Consider the following 25115-nt stretch of genomic DNA (forward strand, 5'->3'; position numbering starts at 1 on the left):
TCTCTCCCGCTTTCTCTGATAAGTGCAACTTTTTATATCATGCACAAAAGCCCAATAAAAGCCCAAGAAAATACTTGTCCAAAATAATAAAACACTGAAATCTCGCGTCAGGGCGAGCGCTCAGTGAAAGGCGCGGGCGCGCATCATGTTCGCCGAATTATTTTTCCAAGCTTTCCAGGACCAACGCGATTGCTCTTCTTTCTCTCTACAGTGCTAAAACTTAGCGCTAATTATTCCTTAAAGGCCCAATAAAAAAGCCCAATAGCCTCTTCTCATTTCTTTTCTTTTCTTTTCTTTCTTTTCTTCTTCCTTTTCTTTACAGTCTCTTCTCTCATTTTAATTCTTTTCTCTTTTCAATTCTCATTTTTCTTCTTCTTCCCACAATAATTCAATAATTTCTTACAAACACAAAAACAACAAAACTCGCGCATAAATATGCTCGAAACCAACAATTAACAATTAAAATCATAAATGAATTAAGTTTATAAAATACACTTATCAATTGTCTGTTTCGACAAAAAAAAAAAAAAAGTAGAATGTAATTAATGTTGGAAATTTGTTTTAAATTAAAATTTTGAAAGAAAATTATGGTTGATGAATGTGAGAGTGTCCTTTGGCTCTCCACATTCTTGAATTAATTTGAGATTTTTGGCTCTTCACATTTTTTAGTTAATTATAATATTAAATGAGTTAATTAATCTTATGACTCTTGGTGTGTCTTTTGAAGCATAGAAATAGTGTGTTCATTTCCTCAATCCACACACATAATGTTCAAGATCTCACTCTAGAATTCTCTTGCATTTTCATATTGTTAGCTTTTCATTTGGCCTCCGTTAAGTTTTGGTGATAAAGTGAAGGTACGATTCAAGTTTTTCGGAGTAGTGAATTTGTGCTTAGTTTGCTACTGGTTTTTCCGTTGTATCCTGAAAAATAGACATCTGTACGTGTTGATCCTCAAGCATCTTGTGGAGGAGACGAATCTGTTTTAAGGAAACTGTACTTGTTACAGGCCTTGATTTGCTTTACAGTTTTCTTATTATTTCTCATTTGTTTTACTGTTTCTTTGCTTCTTAATCAGTTGTTTATTACAGTTCAGTATTTAAGCACTCGTTACACTGTTGTATTGTACTACGATCATTACTTATTATTAGTATATTGTTTATGTTCAATTCACGTTTAGCATTTTGGATAACAATTAACAAATGATAGAGTGTAAACAATACTCCTCGTGTTTTTAACATACTTTGGGATTATAAAACCTCCTAAGTGAAAAGGATTTTTTTTATAATTATATCTTAATCTTTAAAATTTTCCTTTTACTGAACCAAGCATTTTATAACCATTGTGAATTTCTAGGAAAAAGGGGACCCTAAGTCAATATCTCCACTACATGCATGAATGAACAACGAACATAATCGTGCATATATAGGTCGTGTGGGTCCCTAATATGGTTTATATTTAAATCGATCGAAGCATATTGTTTATATGTTAGTTGCAATTAATTAGTCCATTAGATTATAAGCACATTAATTAATTAATTTCCGAGTGTTTGCGTACCACTACCTTCTCTGCTTACTTATGCAAAGTTTAGGTTAAATTGTACAAGGTTTACTTAATTAGATAGATGTGAATTTGAAATCCATAGATTTCGTTACAATTTTATTGTTATAATAAAAAATAAATCAAATCTTAAATTCACGTACTTATTAAAATATTAATTAATAATACATAGTAGAATGTATTTCAAATGACATTATTATTATTTATTGAGTGAACTTAAAATTCATCGTAATTAACATAGAATACGAGATAAACATATAAGAGGTCATGGATCTGAAGTTTATGATCTTACTTCTACAAACAATAAAATTACATTTGAATATGTTTGAAATTCATCCATCCAAATATAACCTAAGTATTTCTTAGATAAAGGATTTGAAAATTAAATATTTGAAAATTTGTGGACATCCAAACTTTTGTTCCTCGCAATAAATTAGCAAGACAATATTTTTATCGAAAATGATCATTGGACCAAGTTGTATAACTATTAGCCAAAAGTCGACATGGAACTTGGGGATACTATGTAAGCCTTCAGTTTACCTAGTATGTACCTAAAAATAGCGATAGTTTGTTTCAACATCTTGAAATAAAAATAGTTATACAATATTTATTACTTAGTACTTGATTGATAAGCTAACACAGTGAAAATATTTTTACCATTTGAGTAGTTGTTTTGTCGAATGTATGACTGTATTACGTCATTTATTTTTATATGCATTAATTGTATGTTATTCACGAATCATGTTAAATATCAAGGTGTGTTACTGTTTTAACTTTTAAGGCACTGTTTGGTTCATAGATTGGATGACGATGGATTAATAATATAAGGATTTTAAATCAATATATTTGGATTAGATAATGGTGCATGACACTAATCTTTGAAAGAATTTGAGCCAAACATTGGACAAAACAATAATTATTAATCAATTAATGTGTTATCCTTAACACCAAACACTGTCTTACTGTTTTACATAAGTTTTATTCTTTTCATCCAACAATCGCCCTCCCCTTCCAGTTTTTTCTAAATCGTCGACCCTACCATTCCGATTTGATAATCACAATGCATATGTTTAGACATGTCAAACAAGCTAGCTGATCGGTCCCGTTGCAACTCATCATTATGCGAAATATGTTATTTGTAATTATACGGGGTGAGGTAGGCTGACTCATCATTTTTGTTGATTGAAAAATTGTCGACCTAATTCACTTATCGTATGGTGGAATACTAGAATTGACCAGTTTTACCGACCTAGTCGATCCATTTTAACATCTCTACATGTCCTTCAATAGCTTGATCCCACCATTATATATATGTAATTTAAGTATAATAATAAACTATTTAAAAAATAATCATTAAAATCTTTTTGTTGATATATTCATTTAACTATTAAATATAAATAAACATTTTAAAATAGCAAGTAATAATCTAAATTAAAATAATATAATAATATTTTTTAAAAAGAAAAAAGAAAAAAAGTGCGCATGCAAGTTTTTCTGTTCGCCAAACGCGACGCAACAAGGTCTCCTTAACGCGTGTGGTGGTGTGTTTTATCCTTTATTACATTCCAAATTGATTCATTGAATTTTATTTTCCTTCCCACTTTCACGCGTTTATGTCCTCATTGTGATTACTTTAATAATTTTATAACGAGTAAATATTAATAGTTTCTTCCTCACATCTTTTAATAATTAATTAATTCAAAAAATTGTCAGTTCAGTTGTTGGGTGTAAAAAAAAACCCCAATCTCTTAACTTGACTTAAATCGACCCGAAAAATATCGCGTTAAGATTTGGATTTTCAGGTTCGAGAAAGTAATCGAGTTTGGGTCGGACAGGTTAACCTCATATGAGCCGAAATTTTTTTTAATTTTCTTTATATAGAATTAAGAAAAATTATTGAGTACATTTTCATATATTTTATGTTTGAAAAAATTATTCTATTTTGATATAAAATATTTTTATCATTTAATATTTATTTTTTAAAATTTTAATTTTTTAAGAAACTTTTTTTTTTTTGGCGTGTGTATACTTTAAATTTTCAACAATTATACTTCTAAATTTAAATTGTATATAACCAAGAGTTTGTTATTATATTTTTAAATTAAAACATTAATTATTATTAGGTGTTTTGAGGTTTCATTTAATTTAATTATTTAAAAAAAAATCAATCTGGGTGGTTCAGGTTGATCGAATTAGTCAGATTCGAGTTGAAATTTTTTTTAATAGCATCTTGCAATATCCGGATTGAATCCACGCGAATTGACATCATAGTCGTCATAATAACAAGTGAATGAAAATGATACTTTCTAAGCTGCGAGTTTCACTCGGACATTAGCGAATGATAGACGATATCACGAGTTCGAAACTCAAAGTTGTAACCTCTTTCCAAAACGTAAAAAAATATAATAATGTTTTTTATCTAACCAGCGAATTAAATTATCATTTGAAAGCTTTCGTGAAAGTTTTTATATTCTCTCACATTCTCCTCATCCACTCTGTTTTAGAGTCTACACAAGCTCGTCTTGAGAAATTCATGCTGGGATGGTATCAATTTGTTATTCTGGCTGCGACTTGATGAAGAAAAGGAGATCTTTTTTTTATTTTTTTTCTCTATGGAAGGAAAAATGCTACGATCATCATATCAAATATCGAGTGAGTAACTTTAAAAATGTTTTTATTAAAAGAAAAAAAAAACAGTTTTGATGTTTGAATAAATATTGAAAAACATTTTGTTTTAATTTTTAAATAGCAGTTGAAGTAGATGTCAAAAGATCAAAATATTCTAACTTCTGAAAGACATTTTTAACAAATTTTTTAACCAAATAATTGGGAATGTAAATGAACCAAGCTGCTCGTGAGCTACTCGGAGCTTGATTCCATAAAAGTTTGTTTAACAAGGTTCGTTAAGATAAATGAACCAAACTCAAACTTTACAATATTCGGCTCGTTAGCACGTGAACATGTTCGTTAATAAGCCCATGAATCAGCTCTTAGATTTTTTTAAAAAATAATAGTTTTAATATTTGTTTTATAGGTTTTACTTATGACAAATATAGAAAAATCTTATTAAACTTATTTATGGGAATAAAATTACAAATTCTAATAAGAATATTATATTTTTTCTTTAAATATATAATTTAATTTTTAATGAATTTAATGAATACCTGAAATTATAATTTACATCTCTTAAGTATATATATCTAGGCTCGATAAAAACTCAAATAAACACGTGAGCTATGTATATATTTCTTAAATGAAAATCGAGCTCTGTTTAATTATAAATGAGTTAAACTCAAATATTCAAGAGCTCGACTCGATTACATTCCTACCAATAATATATATATTTTTTTTTTTTCTAAAAACGAAGTCCATTGCTAAATATCGTTAATTAACTCGGATTTGTCATGTTTTTCTAGTCAACAAAAACTATGCCGCGTTCTGCTACGTGGGCTCGGGCAAAAAAAAATAGTTTTTAAACAACAATCCCACACAGGCACACACTGACACACATTGCTTGTTGTGGTGGTTATTATAATATTAACATTAAATGCAACAGAAAATTAGTTGGAGATTTCTTGTTAGTTTTGTGTTTCTTGAAATAAACCCACAATTATTTTGTTTTTTCTTATTTTGTGTACATGTATCGGGGTTGACTTGTAATATTCAAACGTCTTTGTTTTGATATATCGATGAAGCTTCCTAGGAAGCTCCGAGTCAACTGTTCATTGGTTAATTCCCTATAAAAGACTTGACAGTTAGCATTCAATTTCTGTTGAGTTGCTTGCAATCTTCCCCTTGATTATTACATTTTTTTAAGGTTGCAAAGTTGCTGAAAAATAGGCTCTTTAACGATGATGAAGAGGAAATTTATGGATATAGAAGAAGATGAACCTCATCTCCCGATTGGTGAATATCAAGGCCGCCTATTGGGCTCGAGCCGGGTCACTTCGAGGTATTGAATATAGATTATGTGTCAACTCAATCATGTTATTGATCATTCGAATCTTTCAAATCATGTGGTAGTCAGATCAATCGAAATATAAACTTCTTATATTTCTCTTATCAGTTACAATAAAACGGCTCTCAAACACTTTTTAAGCATCATGCATAATTCCTACGACCGTAACATCGAAATATGTAACTAATTTGTTGAGTTTCCTTAATTTGGCAGCATATTCAGAGGGGCAAATAGCACACGGGGTCTGCAAGATTTCGTGCCTAGCTTGGAACCAATCCTTAGGAAATGGGTATATGATGCCACTTCTCCTTTGATATGAACCGGGTCTAGATGACCCGACTCGGGTTACTTTTTTTTTAAAAAAAATAAATAAATAAACCGAAAAATATAGATTTTAGAAATGAAAACATTAAAATTTAGAGAATATGATGAGAATCTTGACTGATTATGCTGCTTTTACGTTGGTAGGTGCAAGAGGCAGTGGACCAGGCAATCAACCCATATTTGAGGTGAGTTTCACGCTACACGTTGAGCATTTGTGCCTGTATGACGTGGTCTATTCTAGCTTTTCAATTTTTAACCGTATGACATCTTATTGTTCATAATATGACGGTTACGTGCCATCAATATAGTTATGATATCGAACTAATGTGTATAGTGTTATGTAAGTATATTTTTTTTAAAAAAAATTGAAATTATCAAAAATAAAATATGAACGACTAAAACTGAAATATGACTTAAAAAAAAAAAAGTAGTTTTTCCAAAATTGGGATCCCATTTTGATTTTGAATTTGTATTGTTGCAGGTCGTGTGGCAATGAAATCCAGTGCTCGGAATCAACAACGTACAAGCTTAGGTTTGACAATAATCTGCCGCACACGTTGTTCACCAACAGCAAGGTTGCGTCCGACGGCGGCGGCCCGATCAAGATTGGGTTGTACGATTCTCGTTCCAAATCCCTTGTTAAATCTGGTCCTCTATCTTCCATCAAAGTGAATGTGGCCGTGCTTGATGGTGATTTTGGTCCCGATGATCGCGAAGATTGGGAAAAGAAGGATTTTGATCGGAAACTTCTTCAGAGCAGGGAAGGGAAGAGGCCATTGGTGACTGGGGATTTGCTTGTCACCTTGAAGGATGGAGTGGGTTATGTTGGTGAAATCAGCTTCACTGACAATTCGAGATGGATCAGAAGTGGGAAATTTCGGTTGGCAGCGACTGTTCATGCCGGTGGCGGTGAGATTAGGGTCAGAGAAGGAATGACCAATGCCTTCAAAGTTAAGGATCATCGCGGAGAGTGTAAGTGTCTGCTGTTTTTGTTGCCTCAATTTTTCGTCGATTTGTATAAACTACTTGGCAACTGTTCATATTTCTTTGATTTTACATGCGGCTAATTTAAACATCGTTAGCATGCTTCTCTGTATCAGAGCAGTAGTGAATTGTTGTTAATGGGAACTGCTCAAAGGAATGGTCTGAAATTTAACATGGATTTAATTCAGTAAACTGTGCTGGACAAAACGGATGTTGATTGATATGCTCAAGATGTTTCCCTTTAGGAGGATTGTTTTGCACGTGGTAATAGAAATTTACGGATCCATTCTATGTCTTTCAGCATACCAGAAGCACTACCCCCCATCCTTAGACGATGACATATGGCGGTTGGAGAAGATTGCCAAAGATGGTGTGTCCCATAATAGACTGGCTCAGTTTGGTTTGTTGTCGGTTCAAGATTTCTTGAGATTGTATGTCACGGACATGTCCTCACTACGCGCTGTGAGATACTCATTCTTGATATTCACCGAGTCATCGGATTGTTCCGGTGAATAAAACTTGTGTTATTGACATTTACCAAACCGTATCAATCCTGAAGTTCATTATGCAGGTGCTTAATAACGTTTCAAACAGGACATGGGAGACAATTATACGGCATGCCACCACATGCAGATTAGACAACAAGCTATATCTATACAGGAATGTATGTGGTACTGGCCTGTTGTTTGATTCCATCTACAGAGCCGTTGGTGTGAGTTCTGATAGACAAAGTTTCCATTCTTTGGATTCCAACAATGCACGTCAAATGGTTGGTATTTTCTTTTTCTCAAATGTTTGTTGTTGCAACTGTTTTCTTGTTTTGGTGTGCTGCTTTCATTCATGTTGTTTAAGGGAAAATAACAAAAAATTGTTTTTACTTCTCGGTACGAAACTTATCTCATTTTCTATTCTTATGACTAGAGGCTGGTGGAAGATCTGAAGCAGCATGCTTACAAAAACACAAAGGACTGGATTCAAGTAGATGATCTGTCTGCACTTGGCTACCCGATGCTAACTGGTTCAGGAGCTGGCAATTTGAATGATCCTAGCTTAGATTTTCAGGGCAGAAACTTCCTAGCTGAAGTGGGTAAGGAATCATCAAACTCATTTTTTCTTCCATTCTCTCTTAATGTTTTCCTCGAACTTAATTTTTTCGGGTATAAATGTAATAATTTTCTTCTCACAGAGCAGCTACCGATGCCCATAAATCCTGATCATCCAACGGCATCTCCTCCATTCAATTGTGAAATAGAACGAGACTATAGTTCCTTTGAGAATTCTTTTGTTGAGAGTTCGCGTCAAATGCAAGTGAACCCAACCATGAGTGATTATATTGGGGAATTCTACACATTGGTCTCGGAACCGCAACTTTCAAGTGATGATCTACCAATTGATAATAACTATCAGGTTGACTTAACAGCATGGCATGAGAATGGATTGCTTCTTGATTCAAACAATCACCAAATAATTTCTTCTAATTCTCGAATCCTTGTCGCCAGGAATGGGAAACCCAAAACGAGCTGGTGCAAGATTCTGACAGTCGTCAAGTGGCGGATACTGGTTAAACGTAGTGCAACTGCTAAAAAATGGGAGCAGTATTTATACAACTATATTTGAAATGTAAATATCTTGGGGCAATCAACATGTAAAATAGTGTGTTGTAAAATAGTCGATGTCTTGACTCATGATCTCTTTATTCTTTGCTGCAAATGCAAGCAAATGGTTTTTGTATAGAAAGTTAGTTCATGTTTAGATGCAGTAATCAGTGAAGATTTCAGCCAGTCGGAAATACGGCGGAGGCGGCATTATTTGTAAGCTTCCTGATGCTGGTCCAGTCATGTCAGCAGTGATTGTAAATGGTGGTGTTTTCAATTCTGCATGGTTGACAACTCGAATGAAAGGCAGTTTCAAGTTTAGATCATGTTGAATTGCATAATTTTTGTAAATAAATTGAATATCAATATTCATACATGAATGCAAGCTTACATTCATTTGGTGATGGAACTATGAACTTTATCTATTTGTGGTTCAATTATGGACAGAATCTAATGTTGGAAATTGTTATTGAATGAATTGTGGAAATAATGTGCTTGAAAAGCTTGTCCCAAATGGCTTGAAAAGTTTGTCCCAAGTATTACAAATAATTTGAATTTGGTGAAATAAATTGGAGGAAAATGGAGAATTGGTTTTCCCACATTGGAACAACTTCAATTTGTTGTCAACTTTATATAATCCAACTTTGGATTATGGGATTGGACCCTTAGGGCACCAGATGTTTTGTAAAGGGCAAGACGCTAATCGATGCAACAAACGCGCGCGCGCGCGTTTTAGTGCGCTCGATTGATAATAAACTACCGACCGAGCGCAGCGTCCATTGAGCGAGACAGTGGGTTTCAGAAAAGTTGGGTGCTCGTCAGCCAAATTTTACCGACCGAGCGTACCCTTATTTGAGCGAGACAGAAAGGTTGTAAAAAGTGGGGCGCTCGGTCGGTTAAATTTGACCGACCGAGCGCGCGCGCCTTCTACAGTCCGAAAAGCTGCGTCTCTTTCTGGGTTTTTTCTGTCATAGGTTGCATCCTTGCGCCATAAATCGTGTTTTTTGGAGTCATAGTATATATATATGATTGTTATAACGCAGAGAGATCATCTGAAACATCTGATAACGTAATATATCAGATTTATCTGCGAATTCTTCCCTCTCTCTCACAAAAGAAAAAATTGATACATATTTTAGTTCGACGAAGATCGAGATATTTGTTGTGTTGCTATATCTCGATTGAATAGTCGTTGTATCTTAGAGACGATTGCCGCCAACGTTGAACACTGTTAACGGGCAATTTTGTTTTGCGGATAGAGAGTTTCTCTCGCCTCGACTTTGTTCATCTTTGTTGCTGCTGTTGTTGCTGTTGACGTACAAATTTTCAGAATTCGAAGTACACCCTCATAACATCTAACACATAACGTAGAATTTGGTTCTGATAATCACAATCACATGAATTTTATCCAACTGATGTGAGACATCTAAACAATTATAAAATATGAAAATTTAAGTATTCTCTACAAAATTAAATATGCATTAGAATTAAATTTGGGAGATGACAGTTTTGAAATTAAGAAAATGACTTTACCAAAAATTATAAATGTTCATCGCTCGTGTTGTTAATATAAAAAAATGATATTTTTTTTACAATTGAGCTTATGAATCTTGAAACATGGAGCAGGTCTCTTGTGAAATTGTTTCATGAACATTTATCCGCGAAACGATCTCATGAATATTTATTTATGAGATAGGTCAACTCTGCCTATATTTATAATAAAAAATAATATTTTTGCCATAAAAATAATGTTTTTTTTATAAGTTACTCAAATAAGATATCAATCTCACAAAATTGATCAATAAAATCGTCTCATTAGAGTTTTTATGTGAACCGTTATATGCTATGTCCAAAAAAAGAAACTAGAACTCGGTTATCTGGAGACATTGGTTAATTTTTATATTTATAATATTATATTATATTATATTATATTAAAGAACTACATATATTTATTTATGTCTAAGCCCAACTGGTTGTTTTATTTGGTAATTTGCGAATTTTACTGACAAGTTTTTGTATATATAATTTACTTATTTAAATTTCCATAAAAATATTTAAGTATGTTGTGGTATAAAAATATGAACATTATTTAAATGGATCCGATTATGTGCAACATATGTAAGTAATCTTGAACACTACAATAATTAGCTTTTTTTTAAAAAAGAAGAAACACACACACACACACACAACACAAGCAACACAAACACCACAAATCATTTAGAATTTCGGCAGAAATATGGGTTAATCAGTAGACAAGAACATCCAGACTACTCCCTTGGACAAACCATTTAATGTCACGAGAATTACAGCACTACTCCGAATCTGAAGATTCTTCATTAAAAGGATTTAGCGTTGAAACCATTTTAGACAGTGTCTCTCCTATGTCATCAAGATCGTCTTTGTCGAAACCCCAACTTCTAAGCAGTTCTGTACCTAGTGCTCCTCGTGCAATCCCAAGCCTACGAAGGTTCATCAGTCTATCCTCCAAATATGGCAAAACAGCACTGCTAGAACGCAATCTCGCTGCCATGGGGATGGAGTGAACTTCGAGCGATCCTCTGGTTGTTGCAGAACCTGAAATTGGATCATCCAAGATCTCGCCATGTTGACCAACAAGATTACTGAACACTGAAGGAAAAGGCAAAGGAACTGGAAGAGGGCATTGTGCTACACTTAGATGAGTGAATTTTGGCCTCCCAGCTGAATTTAAGTAAGAAGCCTGCACTGCATCTTTAACTTGAGGAACAGAGGCTCTTTGATACCCTGAAAACAAAATAAACAATAAAATTAGACAACCAAATTTCTGCTAGTCTAAGATGTAGTGGCTATATAATGCTGCTAAAAAATGGACCAACCAGATCCACGAGGAAAAGTCTGGAAGCCTCTATTGAGAATGTTGTGTAAGAACTACACTAATGCTTTGTCTGGATTTACTCTCGGATAGATTCTACCCACGAAGATTTCAGGTCTCAGAAGTTGATTTGAAGTAAGTTTTAAAAAGAATGGCTCGTGTTTTAATTCGAAAATCCATTGCTAAAAATTGAGGTAATCACAATACTTAAACAGCATTCCAACCTTTCTGTTCTTTCAGAAATTTGTCTGGAGTTAAAGAAAACCTTAGCAAAGAAAACCGATGAGTGTTTTTTTTTATCTTCACTCATTTATTATACAACCAATAGTGCCATTACATTTCTCACAAAGATGCTATACACCTGTCACCTTGTCCGCAAAATCATAATCAACAAGGCAGGAACAGCCACCAAGTCGATGCATAGAAACTAAACCATTAATACTGGAAAAGGAAATACACCCAAAGTTGTAAGACAAGGAAAATAAAAATAATCTTTATTGCTACCTGTTCCAAAGACTCCATGAACACTGATGGACTCCACAGCAAGCATATCTTCAACTTCAGCTATCTCTGGAGTCAACGGCAACAAATTCTCCAATAAATATTGTGGGATTTGGTTACCTGTTATGCACAAATTTGATACTTTAGCTAGAAAGCTTAATTCCTGAGGGGCACAAGAGAAGCACAAAGTCAGGCATAGTACCAGTGAGACCTGGAACTGGCATAGAAACATCCAGAATGGTAACAATATTCTGCCTAGATTGGCCCCCTATCATATGCATGAAATCATTAATATCCACTGCACCACATGCGTATCTCGATTGTGTACTAGGCCCAAGTGGTTGCATTCTGAAGGGGAGACTAATGGAGTGTATTGCAGATGCATAAACTGCACTGGTGTGGTAAGGCTTTTGATCTTTTATACATAGATACTTGGACAGTCTACCTTCATAAAAGTAAAAGGATTGTGTCAGTAAAATGTCGTGAAAATAAGTGAAAAGGTGCTATTAGCCACAAGCTCAATTTTCTTACACAAGTTGCTGCAGGTTGGAAAATGGAAGTAATTTATTTAATTATAAATTGTAGGTCCACATTTAAATAAAATTGCTTCTTCAAATAAGGAACAGGGAGATCACGATATATCAGTCCAGAAATTAATATAAATTCGCAGGAAAACAAGGGCAAGTTACTTGGTTCAACCGCAACGATGAACATGCAAACATTAAACAGTAATATACAAGAATTTTTTGCAACAAGATGCTGATTCACTCATAGATTCTCTAATTTATTATTTAATCTTGCCTGACTAATCCACTGCGTGATACAAACAAAAACACTTCAAGATATGAGATAGATTTCTACAGATTGTATGATATGAAACAACATAATCATGAAATTGAAATTATGAAATCTTCTCATTAACACAATCTATAGAAATCAGTCACATTGTCTTATTTTACTGAGTGCAGAAAATTTGCAAACTTCCATGCTTGCGAATGCCAGCCATCTCAACACACATAGGTAGCTACATAATAGTATGATCAAAAGACAATGTTTAAATAAGCATTATCATTTAATTTAAGAGATTACAAAAGATTTTTAAAAAAAGAATGCTACAAGCATCTAAAAATTTTGCATCATTTCTCGACGAGGACATCGAACTTTTCAATCAATAAGTAGAAGGCCGAAGAACAACAGAATAAGGAAATTGAGATGATGAAAACTATGCTGCTTAACTCATAATATTGACACGCGTTTATTCAAAAGCGAATTATTCCAAAAAAGTGTTTTGTGATCCTTGTTCATTGTTTAGAGGCTCAAAATTTTGACAAGATCTAAAAGTACATGTGGGCGAAGCCAAGGAGCGAATTTCAAGGTGGATGAGTAGAGTCACACAAGATCAAATTAAAAGTATCATATTAGAGAAGATATTAGGACAGCAACAGTTGAAGACAGGGACCTATCCCATTACATATTTGGGGGTTACTTTAGGTGGGAATCCTTTGAGAGCTTCTTTTTGGTAGCCAGTTATGTTCAAGTTTTTTCTAAGAAGCTAGCGAGTTGGAAGAAAGTGTTTCTATCAAAAGGAGGTAGACTAACTCTTATTTCAGCAGTGTTGAATACTCTACCATGTATTTTTTGTCGTTATTCAAGATCCCTCGGGGGGGTAGCGGAAGACAGAGAGAAAATTATGAGGGATTTCTTGTGGGATGGACCTGAGGGAGTGCCACTAAGTCACGTGGGATCAAGTCTGCAAACCAAATGAGGAAGGGGCTTTGGGTATTGGTAATATTTGTTTGAGGAATAAGGCCATACTTGGGAAATGGTAGTGGAGATTCTGCAGCGAGAGAGAGTCTTTGTGGAAGAAGATTGTGGTTAGCAAATATGGTTTACAAGAGAATGGGTGGGATGCAGGTTTGGCGAGGAACGTCACGTTTAAGTGTCCTTGGAAATTTATTTCGAAGATATACCCGGTTTTTCTCCTGTCAGTGAAGGTGGTGGTAAGAGGAGGAAATAAGATCAGATTTTGGGATGATAGGTGGTGGGGCGACTACGAGTTCAGGGCAAGAGCTTGGATGGTAAAATAAACTGTTAGGTGGACCCCTGTAGCAAACACAGTTTTAGCTTCTCGTGGATCAATTCTATCATCAACTCTAAAAGATTGTTTTGATTGTGCCAATGTCCAAAAATAAAGATATGACAAATTTAATTGGCATGCTTACTTGTACTCAGCGACGGTAAACCAACTGGGACAATCAATTTACAGAAAGAAGATAGCCTTGCAAGTGAAACTGCATCATGGAGTTTACTGGAGATTGTTTGTTTTTGGCTTTTGGAATTGAGGTAGGAATCAGGACTACGGACACAGTAGAGTAGAACTGGAACATTTGTGTACTCATCTGCAATATTTTCTAAAAATTCCCCAGCTACACCAGAGAATCCTCCAGAATCATCAACAATAAATTGAAATCCCTGCCCAAAAAGAAACAGAGGGGGAGAACAAATTCAGATCCAGAAAAATGTATAAATAATGCAGCAACCATCTGTGAACTACGAAGAATAAGCAAACATTCTTGCAGGATAAAAAGGTATGGTGCTCTAGAAATATAGTTCCTTCAGCAAATGGAATAAGAACAAAGATGGAAACCATAATCCACTGTCAATGGGCCGAAATGATCGAATGAAGTTTATTTTCTAAAATTTAATTCTGAAATATTTGAATCACACGTTCAACATGGTGAGGAGTGAGGACTGAGCCCCACAAAAAGTACCTGAATCAGGTCGCATTCTTCAACAAAAAAGCGAAGCCTCTCATTAATTTCTTCTCCAGACAGGCACCCTGAAAAAGCATCTCTTCCAATTCCATAATTGTTAAAATCTTTAGGGTCCATCCACAAGCCATTTAACTCATACAGACTCTGAGGATGATAATGAACTTTTGAGAAATCTGTCCAGTACTGAACTCCATCTTCCAGACATTCTACGATGTCTTTATCTTGATATTCAGTCCGAGAATTACTGTTCCTTCCATCATAACCTCTAGAGTTATTCATGTTCTCATCAGTGTCTCCCAAGTCTAAACTTTGCAAGAACAAGTTCTTCTTCAGAGGTTCAGATGCCTGAGTTGTTACACTACCCTTCCTACACATTGGTCTGGAGACATTTAATTCATAAAAATGCCACATCAGACGGTAAAATGTAAATCAACATGGCATACCAAAATACCATATCTAATTCTCAAGAAAAGCATAAGCTGCATATCAATATTTATCCTTGAGAGGTGTTTCAGGTTTGCCTATTAATGTGAGCTCCCTAGTATTTCAAAGTTCAGGATCGTTGCTTGTGGTAAAAAAACTAAGTCGGGTCGTGACGACTCATGTGAAATGGTAACGAAAGTTCCAAAAGGCAAAAAGCTTTCAATGTTCATAAAAATGCCAAAATATTTGAAAATAAAGAGAATTGGCAGTTGCATGCAATTAATAACCTCATGCTCCAATGAAAGATAACAATAAGGTATCTCCAAAGTTCCAAACAAGGACCAGACAGACATGATCTGGCATATTTTTCAATGTACTCCGACAAACAAACTTGAGTTGACTCAGGAAACTGTGTCAACTAGGAGCATAGAGATTCTAAAAATCAATCTACAAAAAGAAGGGGAAATAAATACATTCAGTCAAAAGTCATAACCCTAAGCTATATGGAGAACAAATATTACATGCCTGTATTAACTGTCAAACAAAAAATGCCACCAGTACATGATAGACATGTATCAATTTGTTTTCCTAGCAGACATGAGTAAAACGTTTCTGGCACTATTGAACTCATTTAAGTTGGTAAAGAAGTGGAGTAGATTGAAATATTGGTGGTAATGCATCGAGAACAGGAGAAACATTTTATTATCCATGGAATGTTGTGTCTCTAGTAACAAATAGATGCTTCAAATGTTCTGGGCAAGCCAATGTAATCTATAAAAGCAATCAGCCATACGTCAGCAAGGGATAAGTCTAACGAAGCTCTCATGAAGTCATATCCGTAGCTGTATGAAATAAGATGTTTCGAAGATCTACACAGAAAAAAATGAACACCAACCATAAATTTGCAGGGTGAATAAGTTTCTAGAAAAGGTGAGTAGATGTATCAGATATTGGTGATTTGGTGTCTAGGCATTTGATTATCATAGCTCAACTAACAGGAATACAGGATAGTCAAGGAATAAAATCATCAAAGTACGTGTTATCAGAAATAAGAATCGCTGCTAATAAAGTTATGAGTCATATGACTAGCCATGGTTCCAAAACTGATATTTACAGTTCTAAAGTTGATGGTTCGGTTTTAATGGACGTCAGAACCCAAACCAAGCCGCTTGAACATAGTTTGGTTCTGATTCCTGGTGGTTTCAGTCACAATTTGGATACAGCTTGAACCGATTAAGCCAGAGTTTATTTTTTAAAATTTTATTGGTCAAGAAAAACATGAAAGTGTGTGTCATAAGGCCTTGTACGTAATTATTTAAAGATTAAATTACAGATATTTTATTTCATATCAAGTAAAAAAAAAAAGGTCCTGAATTGAATTTATAGAAATCAAGTAATTTATGCATTTTTATAAATTAAGTTATCTAGGTATACTCAAGACCTTAACTCAAGAAGAATATACGTTCCAATTGCAATTCCACACAGTTCCAATTAAGAACAACTAACTGAATCACATCAAATATGGAAGTTAGAGTAATATATCACCATGTAGGGGTATCAATCGATGCAACCGGGACCTCATTATACAATGTTCCGTGTGCGCTAACACATCCTAGTGAGCCTGTTGAGCCAATTTAATGTGTCAGGATCTTTGACAGAAGGAAAACTTACTTTGATCAATTCAAGAATTTCAAACAGTGTATTGTGATTTCTACGAGATCACTAAATGTTATGTATGCAGGAGCCACATCAGGTTTTGAAGAGGACAAATATTAATAGGAAATCACAAAAGCATGGAACCCCTTTCCCACAGGCCGTGCGAAAAATACCATGACCATACAAGTTATCAAAATGAAGGTGTATAGATGAAAATTGGGGAGATGGAAAAACATAATCACCTTGTTTTGTTTTGTTTTTGTTTGCTTTGGAGAATAATTTTAAGATGATGATTTTGTTGTCGTGTTCTGGGAAAATAAGTTGTATGCTCAGTTATATTTTGAAGGAATATTTTTTGCCGTCGATTTTGAGTCATGATGAAACTTGTATGATAGTGACCTGATGTCGTACTACAAAATAAGCTTTTGGTTAAAATGATATAAATAATAAATAAGTACAAACTTGAATAACAGAAATATGTACTGTGGGAGATAATATTGATTATTTTCATTCAGGGATAGAAAATTCTAGTGAAACAAAAATTAAAAGCCGGCATGAACCCTTGTGCTAAACTCATTATGTACCTTGAAAATCAACTGAAACCAGGCGAGGAGTGCATGTAAGAATACCCTGCACATGACAAACACATCCGAAAAAAGTACATTATGACCAAAAACAAAAAAATAAGGATACGGTAGAGTGTCACCCAGAATTCTAGAAAGTGGGGACTAGGTTTTTAGTTAATGGATACTGCTTTGGCAGCAGATTACCTGCCGAGTTTCGCCAGAACGGTAGAGGACGTCCATATTAAAGTGATGGTTTTTAAATATTTCATCACTCTCAGGGTTGTCAGCCAAGCCAAGAAGCTCATCCTTGAACACACAGAACAAAAAAAGTTCATTTTTTATTTTACCATTGAAACACAAACAGAATAAACCTTTTCGATGAAGAGCTTAGCCTAAGCCTGACACCAAACATTAGCATTCGAAAAGAAGCCAGAGCAGTATACCCAGAACGGCAGAACCATATATACAATTCCAAAATCGTCAATATTAAACCGCCAAGATGTACATAAAGACATGTAATTGGTGGTCAATTGCTAATGCAACATTACCTTAAAAAAAATCAACTCAGAAACTAACTAATAACAATATGAACAACAAAAATTAAGCTACTACTCACTGATCACATCAAGAAAAAAGGGTAAGGCACGCATACAAATATTAAAAACTAGTTCATAGTTTCTTGAATGCCTACAATCGTCGTGTCAAAGTTAGAACTAATACGGAGCAAAACGTCAAATTTACCTGGAAGTTCCAGAAATGGGAGCCGATAAAATTAGCATAGCTTCCAATTTGAACTGTCACGATTTCCTTCATACTTCTAAGGAGTGAGAGGGAGATGGATACGTCTCAGAGGTAAGAACGAGGTTTTGAGAGCAGAAAACCCAGAAAATTTTTCGGAAATTGAAATCTTTTTCGATATATCTTCGAGAGACAGCTTTATTTTATTTTATTTTATTTTGTTTTGTTTTGATTTTTTATTTTTTTTTTTGAGAAAGGGAAGTAGCGTTCTCTTCATACTCAGCGTATTTTAAAAAAATTTCTACTCAAAAAACTTTAAATTTTTATTTAAAAAAATTTAGAAAATATTCTTATAGTATAGTTTTTAAAAAATATCTAGTATAGTTTTTTAAAAATAAGTAATAGGTATTTTTAGATGCTTTTAGAATGAAATTATGGAATGTAAGGATTAACAACGTTATTTTTGAAATGTTAAACTGTTTTTATATAATAGTTTTCCAATCATATATTTATTTTTAAAGGGAGAATTGGAAATAAATCACCAATCAAAATCAAAAATTTAAGATCAGTCTTCATGTCATAACTCTTTATTCTGCACTCCCTATTTGCCCAAAAACTTTATTTACACTCCCTGTTTCATCTTTTATCTCATTTTTCCTTTTAATTGCTTTTTTTTTTTTGTTTTTACCTTTGCCCATTTATTATTATTATTATTTCACATTCCTTCACTTACCCCAATATCACGTCTCATGTGAATCCCTAGCCAACCCCACCGATTTGCATCGCTTCTCTTCCCTCCCAATTTCTATGACTTCCGGTAAAAAAAAACTAAATCTTGTGCCACCAATTTTCTCATCTTTTAGTCAACATCAAGAACCCACCGACAATAGGAACCCGCCAATTTGTGACACCTACGGGAAGCGATAGGAAGCAGACGACAAGAGACAACGATTGGAAGCAAAGAAGCGAGGAAAGTGACTTTCTTGTTATCTACTTGTTCAATTTGTCAAATATCTTATGAGATTTGTGCTTAATTTTTTTAATCAGTGTTTCTCTTCAAATCCTCTCATTTTTCTTTGTCGTGGTATGTTTCATATTTATCTCACCAATTTCCTCCCAAATCTTTGGCTGATTGAGATGACTGTTGTTTTCCTCCTCAGAAATCAGAATGCTGAATGTTACTCCATGAGCTGATAATTTGGTCATGATTTATTACTTTACTTGTTGGGAATCTGTTGGCTTAATAATTTTATCTTATTAGCGACACCCACTATCATTTGATCAATTAATCGATGATTCTTACTCGTATGTTTTCTTTTTATTTGCGAGGCATTGTAATGGTTTTTTTTTTTTTTTTTTGGAGTTTTGTTGACTTCTAGGTTTATTGGTTTGGTGGGTACTTAATTTTCTTGTTTTTAATTTCCAATCAGTAAATTTCTAGTTGTATTAGAGTTCAAAATGTTGTAATAATTATTTGATGCAACAATTATCTTTCTCAGGACTTTGAATTCGTTGAGTTGAAAGAAGATAACTTTATTCTTGTTTACTAAGATTTTGTTTTTTTTTATCATGTATATTGAGGTATAGTTATTGATTTTTATTTAATTTTTTAATCGTTCACTTGACTCATATTTCTGCTTAATTTTTTGTAGGAATGGAATCTGCATCTGGATCATCTAATTTTTTATTTTTGGGTAGCTGCGATTATAAAGATGACCTTTATATGATTTCAATCTATAATGGCTTTAGTCTAATGGAGTTGTTTCTGAATCTTGGAAAAAAATGTAAGGAGATTACTCCACAAACTATGACATTGCAGTATCTAGCCCCTCATCAGAAAAAATATGTTACATTGAACGAAGATGATGACGTCCGTATTATGACTCATTTTCACACATCTATGAAACTTACAATAATTAACATGAGGGCTGTGGAAAAAGACGAAATGAGATCTTACAATTCCGCGAGGTAAAAACTTCTGCCTTGATTTTTTGTTTTCTATATAAATTTGATTGATGTTTTATAAATATTTATTTTAATTTTTTTTATTGGTAAGTCATTTGCAGCGTGAAACTACTAATAATATATTGTTTATTGATATCTCATTTTTTGTCATATTATGTTTAGTGCTTTTGCGAATCTAGATCTTATGTAAGAAGTAAGTTATATTTTTCAAATCATTAGAGTTTTGAACTATTAACTAGAATATGATTATTTTTTTATTTGTGTTATGTTAATAATTTACTTCAATTTAAAAAATAGGAGGTTAATAAAATTTTTCATTACTTAAAATAGGTTTGGATCTGAAGATGACACGTTCACTAGTAACGATGATCATCTTCAAGTGGGTTTGTTAAGAAATTCTATAGACGTTTGGAGTAATTGCATTCGAGGAGTGGGTCAGATATTCAATGATGTTGCGGAATTTCGAGTATATACCAAGAAGTATGCAATTGATACGAGACGGTCTTTTTTGTATAAAAAGAATGATAAAGAGAAGGTTATTCTTGAATGTAGCGCAAATGACTGCTCTTGGAGAATTCATGCTTCAAGACAAAAATCTGACAATCTCTTTGGAATTAGAAAATGTAATCTAACACATACATGTGGAGATGAAAATCTTCGTAGTAGATGACATCCTAGAGCTGATGCTGCATGGGTTTCCAATGTTGTGATGGAGAGATTGAGAGGAGAACCGTCTTATCGACCATGTATGATGTTGAAAGACATACAAAGAGATTATGAGGTCGATCTCAATTACCACAAGGTTTGGAGAGGGAAAGAAATGTCTATGTGTAACATTCATGGTGTAGAGGATGAATCTTATGACAAACTAAGATGGTATTGCAATGCTATCAAAGTAACTAATCTGGGAAGTATTGTTGAGTGTGAAATTGACCTTCTTAGTAATAAATTTAAATGGTTATTCATTTGTTTCAATGCTTGTGCAACTGCTTTTATCAGTGGATGTAGACCCTTGATTTTCTTGGATGACACTCACATAAAAAATAAATACTAGGGAAATATTTTGGTTGCCGTTGCAAAGGATGCTAATGATGATCTTTTTACGTTAGCATATGCAGTTGTGGATTCTGAAAATGATGATAATTGGGGATGGTTTTGTTTCCATCTCAAAGGTGTTCTAGTTTCACATCACTGTATGGTATTCGATGAGTTTACCTTTTTCTCCGATAGGCATCCCGGGATAATCAAGGCAGTTGAGTTAATATTCCCATGCAGTCATCATGCATATTGTCTGCGGCATTTGGTGGATAATTTCGTAAAACAGGTTTGTATATGTGCACTAGTTTTAGCATATCAGTATATGTGCACTATTTATATATTTTGTTTTGGTTATTTGAATGTAGGTCATGCGAAAATACCCACTCTACAACAAAATACACTAGTCATCTATTTTAAAGAAAGCTGCATATGCCCCATCAAAGCAAGAGTTTGAAGAACATATTAACAATATAATAACATCGATGCCACTTGCTAGAGAGTTTATAGTCAATTCATGTCCCGAAAGTTGGGCAAATGCATGGTTTCCAGGAAAGCGTTGGGGTGTGATAAATAATAACATGGCCGAGTGCTAGAATAATTGGGTGAAACCAGCCCGATCTCTCCCTATTGTGGCCATGGTAGACCATATTCGCATTCAGATTATGGAAATGATGCACGAACGACGTGAAGAAACAATGATGATGATTAAAAGATTGAGTCCATCAAATGAGAATTTTCTTGCAAAGACATATGCCCAATCTCATAGCTTGAAAGTGCGTAAAGCAAGTGGCTTGAGTTTTGAGGTTGTGGACGGGGATAAATCATTTTTTGTTGATTTGTCTGCAATGACTTGTTTGTGCAGAGGTTGGCAGATTAATAGTCTTCCATGCAAGCATGCATGTGCCGCAATAGAATCAAAATCATTGTCTTTATATGATTTTTGCGACAAATACTTTAAGATAGAGTTCTATCGTGAAGCTTATAGAGGAATCTTAAATCCTATCCCTACATTCGAGATGCATGGGTCCAATCTTAGTCAATTGTTTGTAATCAATCCTCCCGATGTTCGAAGCCAACCGGGCTGAAGAAGAACTCAAAGAATACCATCGCAAGTCATACTACGTGTGTCAAAGTGTGGTCGATGTCGCAAGAACGACCACAACCGCCGCAGCTGCAAAGAACCCATTACTAGTTTTTGCTTTATGGTTTGTTAACTTAGTTGTTAGCTATTAGACTTACCAGTAAAATCATACAATTATATATTAGTGTCTTGCAAGATTATCATTGTTATGAAAAAAACAATAATACATTTTCTAATTTACAGGAAGAGAAGGATGGAAGAACAAAGAATTTGCGACAATAGGCTTAAAAGGTGTCCACGATCCTGCAAAAGTATTAGTGGTGCATCGTTCCGTTGAAATTCTCGTTCTTTTATCATGTTTTGTTCAACTAGAGAGTCATATGTTCTTTTGTGGGATTGACGAATTTAGACTTTATTTTTGCGAATGAATATTAGATATAATTTCTGTTTAGGTATGAATTTTCATGTTTTGGACTTATGAAACTATGTATGGTATGGTGTTGCCGAAATTTAAGTGAAAGTGTACCACATCCATATGTTTACTGTACCACAAATTAGCTTATGTTGTGTAGCGACCCGACCCGGATCCACTACCTAATCAGAGTTAAGAGCATAATTAAGCATGCATTAAATCAAATTGCTGCGGAAGACTAAATACAAGTAGACCGGCAGAAAACAACCGGCTAATCAAACTCGATTTATACAACCCAATCGAATTACTTTAAATAAATCCTACAGCTAATCCTGCTGTCTTCAAGGTCACTGGCTACTCCAGGCTCCTGCTGTACAATCCTGCACCTATACCTGCCCCATCGAATAGGGTATCCAGATACACAGAAAATACTGGACGTGAGCTCTAAGCTCAATACAAAAGCACGGATAAACATACAAATATGATGCATGCAAATGACCGGGTATCCATATCTGGGATAACTGTATACAAACTGCTCAAACTGGCACCTGGGATATAAGCTCGTCACATCGGGGTAGCTAACCACTGTGTGCGACCACTCATTCCCGAATCCCGGATGCGGACCACGGAGTCCTCGAGGTATCAGTACCTAAGGATACTCGATATCAAACGTCCTAACAGGGCTGAGCAACCCTAACTGGCTCATCTCGAAAGATATACAGATGTACAGGCACAAGATGATATGCACATGTCGCATAACAATAATAACATGCAAACACATAAATGCAACATATAAGCATGCATATCCGCTGGCAATCTCAGTCAGTACTTACGTACCTTTCTAAGGTAGTCCTAGTAGTCCCACTCTAGGTTCCAAGCCTATCATCAAGTCTACAATGCAAATACCCATGCATCATTCAATAAGCGCTAAAAGCCTTAACTAAGCTATTGCATACTCCTAAATAATTTAAGGAGACCATAGCTATACCTGCGTCCGTCGTCAGCCCACTGATGGCGACTATCCTGTAACTAGGGCACTCCCCTGCTGCAAATCCACAGCCTCGAACACGGCTCTACAACACGAGCACTGCTCCGCTACTATGTCAGACACTGTCTGACTATACTAAAACAAATATCCTACTCCAACTCTAGAATAAGATTACCCAAAGCCTTAAAATAGGAACACGAGGGCGAAGGAGAGAATTCGGAATTGGCAAGAAATGAATGCCTCGGACCTTATATTTATAGGCATCGATCGGAACCTCCGATCCTCGATCGGAACTTCCGATCCTTGATCGGAACGTCCGCTCCTGCCATCGGAGCTTCCGAACATCCTTATCTGCCACATGTCAAAATCTCACTGGTTGACTTCGGATATGTAGTGACCCTTACCCGGATCACCTAATAAACAGAACTTATGCATGCAATTAACTTAATTAAACAGATATCAGAATAAAACTGCGAAAACCATAAACTTTATACAATCCCAAGTAAAGGAATCTGTAATTTATCCAAATAATATACAACCAAATCGAATAGCTGTATAAACCCAAACAACAATAATAAAACCTAGACGAAGCTCCAGCTGGCCAACCACTGACTAGCCCCTCCTGGATCCACCCTCCTCGTCCAATCGCAAACCTGCCCCATAGAATAGGATGTCCAGAAACACAGAGTACGAGACGTGAGCATAAAACGCCCAGTACGAGAGTATGAGTATACATGCATGCAAAGTGAACTCCCTATAAACTCGAGGTCAAGGATCAGATAACAGAGACAGATCGGGCCCTGGTATGTAGCACGCTATGCCGTCGCTTCAGGAGGTGGCTCCCATATCGAGATAACCGTGGATACGCCGGACCCAAATCGATGGAAGTCCATCCACTAACAGGATAGGGTACAACCCTACTAACAGACATCTCGAAAAGAGATACAGCAAGATGCAAATGAATGCAGCATAATATCATGTCATGTAAATCATGCAGTCACATAATACATGCATACTCAGTCAGGATATCTCGAACAGTACTTTTGTACCTCAAATCAGTGCAAGCTCTACCAACTCTAGGTCCACGCCTATAGTCTGCTCTACACTGCCAAATGATACTACTATCATTAAAGCGCTCTAAAAGCCTTAACTAAGCTATTGCATACTCTTAAATATTTATAGGAAGCAAAAGCTATAACTTCATCCGTCGTTAGCCCTTTGATGTCGATGCCTCCAGAACTTGGGCACAACTCCGCTACGACTACCGAACGCCTCGCCGACCGCCGGGTCAAGCCTAGGAAGGCTAGAACAACTCGAATAGACTAGAAAGGAGAGGGAAATACTCGGAATTGGCAAATGAAAGTGAAGCCTCGGCCTTCTATTTATAGACAACGATCGGAACTTCCGATCCTTGATCGGAACGTCCGAACCTCGATCGAAACGTCCGATCCTGCCATCGGAGCTTCCGAAGATCCTGATCTGCCACGTGTCAAAATATCACTTGTTGACTTCGGATAGGGGTGATCGAAGCTTCCGATCCTGATCGGAGCTTCCGATCTAGCCAATCGTCATGCCTGACTTAATAATATCGGTGCCTCCGATCGCTCATCGGAGCTTCCGATCCTGTCCGGAGCTTCCGATCTTCGGAGCTTCCGATCCGTCCGATACCCAATTTATTTAATTATCATTAATCCTTTAATT

General features: G+C 35.2%; 2 protein-coding genes across 5 annotated transcripts; one reads left to right on the top strand and one right to left on the bottom strand.

Annotated features, from left to right (window-relative positions):
- The first annotated feature begins 5317 nt into the window (after positions 1-5317).
- Positions 5318-8838, top strand: LOC140863534 (calmodulin-binding protein 60 B-like). Of its 2 annotated transcripts, XM_073267023.1 has the most exons (9): positions 5318-5512; positions 5732-5807; positions 5987-6027; positions 6324-6814; positions 7128-7288; positions 7398-7595; positions 7748-7913; positions 8013-8233; positions 8326-8838. In XM_073267023.1, exons 1-9 carry the CDS (start codon positions 5412-5414, stop codon positions 8389-8391), a joined length of 1521 nt encoding a protein of 506 aa, XP_073123124.1. In that variant the 5' UTR covers positions 5318-5411; the 3' UTR covers positions 8392-8838. The 2 variants fall into 2 exon arrangements, with proteins under 2 accessions (XP_073123124.1, XP_073123123.1); XM_073267022.1 differs by having other exon boundaries at positions 8013-8838.
- Positions 8839-10549: 1711 nt separating this feature from the next.
- LOC140863485 (uncharacterized) lies at positions 10550-18089 on the bottom strand. 3 transcript variants are annotated; one of them, XM_073266945.1, is made up of 9 exons: positions 17934-18089; positions 17397-17498; positions 17211-17256; positions 16516-16591; positions 14545-14914; positions 13996-14245; positions 11985-12218; positions 11777-11893; positions 10550-11184 (listed from the first exon to the last, which is right to left on the bottom strand). In XM_073266945.1, exons 1-9 carry the CDS (start codon positions 18003-18005, stop codon positions 10733-10735), a joined length of 1719 nt encoding a protein of 572 aa, XP_073123046.1. In that variant the 5' UTR covers positions 18006-18089; the 3' UTR covers positions 10550-10732. The 3 variants fall into 3 exon arrangements, with proteins under 3 accessions (XP_073123046.1, XP_073123045.1, XP_073123047.1); XM_073266944.1 differs by having other exon boundaries at positions 11976-12218; XM_073266946.1 differs by lacking the exons at positions 17397-17498; positions 17934-18089 and having other exon boundaries at positions 11976-12218; positions 14545-14926; positions 17211-17260.
- Between the last annotated feature and the right edge of the window lie 7026 nt (positions 18090-25115).

Source organism: Henckelia pumila, chromosome 4, assembly GCF_033568475.1.
Source record: "Henckelia pumila isolate YLH828 chromosome 4, ASM3356847v2, whole genome shotgun sequence".
Lineage (NCBI taxonomy): Eukaryota > Viridiplantae > Streptophyta > Magnoliopsida > Lamiales > Gesneriaceae > Henckelia > Henckelia pumila.

Excerpts from the sequence above, each read along its gene's own strand:
- LOC140863534 (XM_073267022.1), top strand. The coding sequence starts at position 5,412 with ATGATGAAGAGGAAATTTATGGATATAGAAGAAGATGAACCTCATCTC. Across the intron at positions 5,513-5,731 it reads TCGAGCCGGGTCACTTCGAG|CATATTCAGAGGGGCAAATA; the intron begins GTATTGAATATA and ends TTAATTTGGCAG. Across the intron at positions 6,815-7,127 it reads TAAGGATCATCGCGGAGAGT|CATACCAGAAGCACTACCCC; the intron begins GTAAGTGTCTGC and ends TATGTCTTTCAG.
- LOC140863485 (XM_073266944.1), bottom strand. The coding sequence starts at position 18,005 with ATGAAGGAAATCGTGACAGTTCAAATTGGAAGCTATGCTAATTTTATC. Across the intron at positions 17,257-17,396 it reads GTTCTGGCGAAACTCGGCAG|GGTATTCTTACATGCACTCC; the intron begins GTAATCTGCTGC and ends TGTCATGTGCAG. Across the intron at positions 14,915-16,515 it reads TCGATTGATACCCCTACATG|GAAGGGTAGTGTAACAACTC; the intron begins GTGATATATTAC and ends ACCAATGTGTAG.